General features: G+C 37.0%; 1 protein-coding gene across 1 annotated transcript in view; it reads left to right on the top strand.

Moving 5' to 3' along the window:
- ZNF638 (zinc finger protein 638) overlaps positions 1-8,866 on the top strand; it is an 81,972-nt gene that overhangs the window by 39,248 nt on the left and 33,858 nt on the right. The window contains exons 8-11 of the mRNA XM_045286584.1: positions 1,019-1,077; positions 1,488-1,547; positions 3,678-3,699; positions 4,679-4,694. Of these exons, the coding sequence (XP_045142519.1) occupies positions 1,019-1,077; positions 1,488-1,547; positions 3,678-3,699; positions 4,679-4,694 (157 nt within the window). The remainder of the gene's footprint in view (positions 1-1,018; positions 1,078-1,487; positions 1,548-3,677; positions 3,700-4,678; positions 4,695-8,866) is intronic.

Below are 8,866 nucleotides of genomic sequence, written 5' to 3'. Positions count from 1 at the left end.
TACACATTTTGAGAAGACATGTTATTAGTGCTGACGAGTCATTTCTTACTCATGGTGACCCTTGGAACAACAGACAGAAACACCGCTCACGTCCTGTGCCATCTTCAAAATTGTTACTGTTGGAGCCCATGATTGCAGCCACTCGTCAAAGGTCTTCCTCTTTTTCATTTCCCCTCTACTTACCAAGAATGATGTCCTTTTCTAGGGATTAATCTCTTCCGATAGCATATGCAACGTATGCGAGACAAAAAGTTTCTCCATTCTTGCCTCTAAGGAGCATTCTGGTGTATTTTTTCTAAGATAGATCTACTGATTCTTTTGTCAGTATATGATACTTTCAGTATCCTTCACCAGCACCACAATTCAAATGCATCAATTCTTCTGCAATCTTCTTATACAATTGAAATACCATGGCGTAATGTAGGTGCAGCCTAGTCCTCAAAGTAACATCTTTGCTTTTCAGCACCTTACATGACATAGGCATGTTAAAAATAATATTCTTGGAAGATAGTTAATGATTAAATATAGAGATGTGCTGAAAGGCGAGCTGTCAAATGAATTAAAAATTAAAGGAAATAATTCTTTATTTGTCCCGAATTCCGTGTGTCGAGAGATGACAAATAACAAAGTGGGTGAAAGGAGACAACGGACAGTGTAAGACACGAAATAGCAATAATAATAAAAAATTAATCAAGAATTCACAAGGGTGGGAAGGTGAGGAGAGGGAGGGGGTAAATGAGCTGAATACAAGTAGAAAGAAATTGTTTTGGAAATGTTGGTGGCAACATTGTACAACTATGCTTAATACTATTGAATGATGCATTGGTAGAGGTTTATAAGAGTCCCCCAATAAAATGACCAATTTTAAAGAAAAAGAAAAGATTCTTATCTTCCTCCTATATAAAATATTGATACTTTTTTATGTGATTTTTTGGATTACTGTATTTTCTAAATTGCTTTTCATAATTGAACAGGAGAATCTAAAAAATTTTTAATACAAAATATTATTCCTTCACAGAACAAAGATGTGAAGAAAAAGACTTCTGATTCAAAGAAAACATCTGCATCTACTTTAAAGTAAGTGCTTTCATATGTAGTAGTGAATATACATATGAAATATAGGACATTTTAATACTTAAAGCTAGATGTTACCACTCTTCAGTTTAAATAAGAGCTCTGGTAGTATAGTGGGTTACATGTCAAGCTGCCATCCACAGGGTCAGTAGTTCCAGTTCACTAGCTGTTCTGAGGGGAAAATATGAGGCTTTCTGCTTCCATCATTTTTTTTACCCTCTTAAATATTGACAGCCTTGGAAGCCATGGGGAGTAGTTCTGTTTTGTGCTATAGGTTACTGTGAATTGAAATCCCTTTAAGTATGAGACATTATTAAAGTTAATTGGTTTAAACGTTTTTAGATTTAAGTATTCCATTTTTAGACATTCATAGAACTTAGAACTTCTAAATCTCATTTTTTAATTTTATATAGAAAAGATGCAGATACTTCAAAAGTTATTGAAACTGTTAATTCATCTTCCACTGGTAAGTTGTTAACTATGTGGGTATAATAGTAAATATGTGTATATATAAGACATTGTTTACCTTTGCAATATTTTCCCCATGTTTTTATCAATGACATTACTTAAGTTTATCATGTTGTTCAACCAATATCTTTTCACTGTGTCCAAATTTTCCCATCTTCCATCATAAGCACTCTGTGTCCCCTTAGTGTATTACCCCTTCTCGTTTCTTTCAGCTGCCCTTAATAGTCACAAGTAAGTTTTTGGTCTCTATGTACTTGTCAAATGGGTTCATTCATGTTGTAACAGTTATCAGAACTTCATTTCTCTTTATGGTTGATTAATATTCAACTACATGTTTTTAACCACATTTTATATATTTATTCATTAGTTGATAGACATTTAGAACGTTTTCACCTTTGACTATATATCAGTGATTTTCAGCCTGGGGGTCGTGACCCCTTTGGGGGTCGAAGGACCCTTTTGCAGGAGTCGCCTGATTCATAGCAATAGCAAAATTACAGTTAAGAAGTAGCAATGAAAATAATGTTATGGTTGGGGGTCACCACAACACGAGTAACCGTATTAAAGGGTTGCGGCATGAGGAAGGCTGAGAACCACTGCTGTATACAGTAGTGCAGTGAATATTGGTGTACACATACAGTTGCCTAGTTGTTTTCAGTGTTTATGGATATCAACCTAGGACCAGAACTGCTAGATTACTATGTAATGTAGATTACTATGGTAATTTTGTGTTTAATTTTTGAGAAAACCACCAAACTTTTATAGTACCATTAGCAATTTTCCCCATCCTTAACAAAACCTGTTTTCTGACCTTTAATCACAGTTATTTTAGTGAATGAAGTCTCACTATGGCTTTTATTTACATCTGATGTATATCATCTTTTCATGTCATTTGTAGTTCTTTGATAAAATGTTCATCAAGTGAATATATCGTGCCAGTTTAATAGAGACTTATTGAAAGATATTTTAAATAATTAAACCCACTGTTATCAAGTCAATTCCAACTCATAACTTCACTATAGGGCAGAGTAGAACTGCCTCTGTGACCCTTTGAGACTGCAGCTCTTCATGGGAGTAGGAAGCCAGAGAAGGGGGGGTGTTGGTTTTAAACTACTGACCTTGGAGTTAGCAGCCCAACATATAACCCAGTACACTAACAGGCCTCTTAAAATATGTTGCTCATCGTGTTTTAATAGAAGAGATTGAAATTGCATTTTTTAAAGGACAGTGCTATTATTTCCCTGTAAATGGCAGTGAGCATGTTGGATACCAATCAAGAAAATAACCTTGTGGCACAGTTGATTTAAGGGCGGGCTGAGCTTCATGGTGGAAGCCCACCAGCTCCTCTGTGGGAGAAAGATGAGGTGGACTGTCTAATCCCATAAAGATGTATAGTCTTTGAAACCCTAAGCAGCAGTTCTCCTCTGTTCTTAGATGGTCACTGAATCTTAATCAACTCAGGGGCAGCTTATTTCATTAAGTATTTAAATTAGTTTTACAATACCTCTTTCTACCCCTTTCCCAATCTATAAGGTAAAACACTGTAAGGGAACTATGTCAGTATTGCTTATCGAATTCCCTTAGATTATGAAAGTCTACTGAGAAAAAAGTAATAAGTAAAGAAAACTAAACACAGATAGATAGTATTACTCTTACATGCTTAAAATTGTGCTTTACACTCAAAATCACGTTATCTTTATTCTGAATCTAAATAGATTTAATGTACTATTTTAATAAACCAAATTATATTTGCCTTTTCAGTCCATTTAGGATTTACAAAGTAGAGATAATGAAGTTGCTCCCAGAACATAAACTTTCAAGGTTAAAGAGAATAAAAAGCCGGACAGTGAAGGGCAAGACTGAAAATCAAATAATAGAAATAAAAATTCAAAGTTAAGTTCTGTATATTTTGTTTTGGGAAGGCATGGATATAGTGTTTGGGATTTATATTAAAGCAGTTTTAGATTATACATTGAAACTAAAATATTCAAGCGACTTGATAATTGGATTATATAGTATACCTCATTTTCCTGTGATTTTTAGTAGGTTGTCCATTAAAGCTATTGGAAATTAATTGAAATAATTACGGATGACTTTGTAGGGCAGTAAGTTTTGTCTAGGGTTTTGAACTATAGAGGGCAGATTACTTCAGCTATGGTGATGACATAATGGAATTGTGAAATTACAGAAAGCTTGTAAGGATTTGAATTAGAACCCATTAATAGCATTTCTTTGGGAATGCAAGCAGTGCCATAGAATACTTGATTAAAGAGCAAAAAACAGATGCAAGTCCTGGTGATCTGCTTCCAAACACTAGCTTTTGAAATTCTCTGTATGGAGGAGCATAGAATGCTAAAGCACCTGAGGTGGCTGTGACTGGAATCAATTTGATAGTAATTACTTTTTTTTAATTCCTTTTAATTTTAGTAGCTAAGTTTAGTTTTGAAAACAGTAAATTTCACTTAATATACAAGAAAACCGTTTTAGTCTTGGAGCAAGAAAATGCAGGAAGCTCACAAGCGGACCTGGAAATCCTACTAAACCCAAAATTAGTAAATGGATAGAACCAACTTTGCACCTTCCAAAAAGCACCATGCTGTAAATCAAATCTGTCTGCCCTGAACTCTAAAGTAAATGGTAGCGCTATGGGTTAAGCACTGGAGCTAACCACAAGGTCCCTCTGTGTTCAAACCCATGGAGGCTGACTTGCCAATTAAGATTTACACTCGAAATAGAGGAAAGAGCTGGGAGGCAAAGGGCATTTATAGAGGTCTAGATAAAGACATGTACATATGCAAATATATTTATATGAGGATGGGGAAATAGATCTATGAGCCTACATTTATAGGTTTAGTATTAAGGTAGCAGAAGGACATTGGGCCTCCACTCAAGTACTCCCTCAACACAAGAATACTTTCTTCTAGTCAATTGGCATTCTATGATGCTCACCTTCCCGACACAACCGCTGAAGACAAATGGGTGCATAAGCAAATGTGGCGAAGAAAGCTGATGGTGCCCAGCTATCAAAAAGTATAACGTCTGGGGTCTTAAAGGCTTGAAGGTAATCAAGCGGCCATCTAGCTCAGAAGCAACAAAGCCCACATGGAAGAAGCACACCAGCCTATGCAACCACGAGGTGTCAAAGGGATCAGGTGTGAGGCATCATCAGAACAAAAAATCTTACCATAGTGAATGATGGGGGGAGTGCGGAGTGGAGATCCAAAGCCCATTATTGGCTACTGGAGATCCCCTTGTAGAGGGCTCTCGGGGAGGAGACGATCCAGTCAGGGTGCGATGTAACGATGAGAAATACAACTTTCCTCTAGTTCCTAAATGTTTCCTCCCCGCTCCCACTACCATGACTCGAATTCGACCTTGAAAGTCTGGCTAGACCAGAGGATGTACACTGGTACAGATGGGAACTAAAAATCCAGGGAATCCAGGGCGGGTGAGCCCTACAGGACCAGTGGTGTGAGTGGCGAAACAGGGAGGGTGGAGGGAACTGATTACAAGGGACTATATGTGACCTCCTCCCTGGGGGACTGACAACCGAAAAGTGGGTGAAGGGAGACGTCGGACAGGGCAAGATATGACAAATTAACAATTTATAAACTATCAAGGGCTCATGCGGCAGGGGGGAGCGGGAAGGGAGGGGAATAATGAGGACCTAATGTCGGGGGTTTAAGTGGAGAGAAAATGTTTTGAGAATGATGTACAAATGTGCTTTACACAATTGATGTGTGTATAGATTGTGATAACAGTTGTATGAGCCCCTAATAAAATGTTTAAAAAAAAAATTTACACTCTTAGAAAGCTTAAGGGGTTTGTTCTAAACGACAGGGTCATTTTGAGAAGGAATAGATTTTGGCAGTATAAGGAGTGGGCCCTAACATCTGTCACAGAGAAGATATGAATTGTGAAAAATTATGCCATCTGATAAATGTTTTATAATGCTCATCATTAGGAAGTCAGGGTTAAGGAGCTCAATCTTATAAATAATTTGCATGTTAAATTGTGAAGACTTAACTAAGTCATCTGTCTGCTGTTGTACTTTCATGAAAACTGCAGACTCAGAATATGGAATCATTAAAGCCATAACCTACCCATCCGAAAACTCCAAATTGCATTTCCCAAAATGTATTGTGTGAAAGTATTTCATGGGAGAAGTTTAGGTCAGATTAAGTTTGAAATAGATAATACAGCCTTTTCTCTCTGGGAAAAAAAATTTTAAAGCGTAACAAGAATAAATTTATTTACTTTCTAATTTGAGTATGGTGCCCTTCTGTTTTTGTTTATGACACCTGGGAATAATTGATACAGTCTTGGGGAAATTAACTTTGTGAATAAGTTAGTTGTTTAAAATTCTCACATAGATTGGATAAATTAGAAAGATCGGAAAATTATATGGTCAAAACCTGGCATGGTTCACATTGCAGTAATCAGTACTTGATGTAAGGAGGATATTTAGAATAGTATGAGGGGGTGACATAAATTTTGTTACATACAACTTTTTTAGTTGATTAGATGAAAAAATTTAGATTTAAACATTCCAAGTCTTCAGGATTGTTAGATTTGATGAGAAAGATGCAGTAGCATTACTGACTGTATAGTGGGAAAAGCAACATCCTGATAACAGAAAATACTGGAAGTTGTCAAGGACTTTGTTACTTGGATGTCAGTGCCCTTTAAAATAGTGGACATTGGTCAAGAAATTTATAACATACTGCATTGGGCAACTCTGAAAAAAGCTTCCTTAATTATTAAAAAGGAATATCGTTGATACTAAGGTACATGTTACGTAAGCCATGGTATTACCTCCCTTGCTTGGAAAACCTGGACAGTGTTAAAAGAAAGCCAAAGGAGAATTGACGCATGAGAATCACAGTCTTGGAGGAGACTATTGAATGTACCAGAACTGCAGAAGAAGAAACGAATCTGTGTTGGAGGAAATAATAGCCAAAGTGGGATGGCAAGATCTATTCTTTGTCTCATGTACATGGGAGACATTTTCTGATGCCACCAAGCACTGGAGAAGTAAGTACACTGTGCTGTGTAAAGCAACGGGTCAGTAAAAAAGAAAAAGAAAAAAGACCCACAACAAGATAGGTGGGCATAGTAGGTGCCATAATGCACTCACACCTGTTTACTATTGTGAGGAAGGTGCAGGACTCCACATCATTTCACTCTGTTACTCTGAGGTCACTCTTGAGTGATGACACCTAACAGCAAACATACTGCTTTATTTTAACTGAGGAAAATCATGGGCTTAGATTTAATCTTTCAAAGAATATCTTAAATCCCTCCACTATTGCAAGTGGTACTACTTGTCTGTCAGTGAGTTGTACTGTGTTGCCTGTTGTGTTGCTGTGATGGTGAAAGCTATGTCATTGGTATTTCAGTTACCAGCAGGATCACCCAAAGCCAACAGGTTACAGCACAGCTTCCAGACTAAACAGAATGAAGAAGGAACAGACTGGTGATGGAGGAATTCACCACGGAAAACCTTATGGACAGAATCAAAACCTTGCCAGGTGTTTAAGGCATAATGAATTAGAAGCAGAACCTGATCAGAGACCATATCTGAAGATGAGCCCTAAAAATAAGAAGATACTCAAACTATAATAAGGAAGTAGACTTGTCAAAGTAGAGTCGACCATAATAACATGCGTAGAGTAAAGCCTTCAAGACCTTCATTTGCTGATGAGGCATGACTCAAATGAGAACAACTGCAAAAATCTAATAATTATAACTTGGAATGTATGAAGTATGAATCTATCAAAGTTGGAAGTCATCAAAAATGAAATGGAATGCATAAAGATTGATATCCTATCTGAAAGTGAGCTGAAATGGATCAAAATTGACCATTTTGAATCAGAAAGTCCTAATGTTTGTGGTGGGAATGACAAGTCAAAAGGAATGACATCGTATTCATAGTCAAAAGGGACATTTCAAGTTCTATCTTGAAGGATGCTGCTATCAGTAATAAGATTCTATCTGTCCACCTCCAAGGAAATCTAATACTATTACTCAGATTTATGCACCAATCACTAAAGCTGGTGACACAGAAATTGAAGTATCCTACTAACTTCTTCAGTCTGAAATTGATCAAACCATCCAATTAAGGTGCAGTGTTAATTGTTAGTGATTGAATGCAAAAGTAGGAAACATAAGAAGGAACAATAATTGGTAATTATGGTTTTGGTGATAGGAAAAAATGCAGGATAAAATTTTGCAGGACCAATGACTTGTTCACACTTGAACTTCTCCAGGTGGGATACACAGAAACCAAACTGACTATATCTGTAGGAAGAGACAATGGAACAGCTCAATATTGGCAGCTGACTGTGGAACCGACCATCAATTGCTCATATAAGTTCAAGTTCAAGTCTGAAAAAAGTTAAAATAAGTGCAGGAGAGCCAAAATACCACCTTGAGTCTATCCTACCTGAATTTGGAGAACATTTCAAGAACAAGTTTGCTGTGTGTGACATAAGTGACAGAAGACCTGGTGAGCTGTGGGGGGACATAAAGAGCATCATGTATGAAGAAAGCAAAAGATTACGAAAATGATGGGAAAGAAGATCAAAGTGGATGTCCAAAGAGGCTCGAAACTTGCTCTTTCTCATAGGCCATCAAGTTGGTTCTGACGTCTGGCCACCCTTTGTACAACAAAACAAAGTACTACCCAGTCCTGTGGCATCTGTATAATTGTTTTTAAATATGGTTCCGTGGTTGGCAGCCACTGTGTCAATCTATTTTGGTGGGTGGGTGGGGGGCGCTCTTCTATTTTGCTGCCCCTCTTTACCAAGCATAATGTCTTTCTCCGGGGGCTTGTCTCTCCTGATAACACCCACAGTATGTGAGACTAAGTCTCACCATCCTTGTCTCTACAGAGCAATCTGTCTGTACTTCTGAGATCTCTTTGTTCTTTTGGCAGTCCATGGTACTTATGATATTCTTAGCCAATACCATAGTTCAGACGCATCTGAACTTGTAATCATAGAGCGGTCAAGGAAAATGAAAGAAATGATAAAGTCAAAGAGCATAGTAGAAAGTTTCAAAGATGAGAAGACAAAGTAAAATATTGTAATAAAATGGGCAAAGATTTATTAGAGTTACAAAACCAAAAAAGAAATAGGATGCTCAGTATATCTTATCATGAAAAAAAATTAAGGAAAAAGTCAAGCTTTGATTACAATATTGAAAGATTCTACAGGCAAAATATTTAATGATACAGAAAACATCCAAAGAAGATAGAAATAGCACACTAAGCCACTGTACTGAAAAGAACTCATCGATATTCTACCATTTTCAAAGGTTAGCA

Source organism: Echinops telfairi, unplaced genomic scaffold (genome assembly GCF_000313985.2).
Source record: "Echinops telfairi isolate 266 unplaced genomic scaffold, ASM31398v2 ScPeMD7_9;HRSCAF=40, whole genome shotgun sequence".
NCBI classification, from domain to species: Eukaryota; Metazoa; Chordata; class Mammalia; order Afrosoricida; family Tenrecidae; genus Echinops; species Echinops telfairi.
The sequence above is the reverse complement of the archived record's forward strand: the minus strand, read 5'-3'. Positions and strand labels throughout refer to the sequence as shown.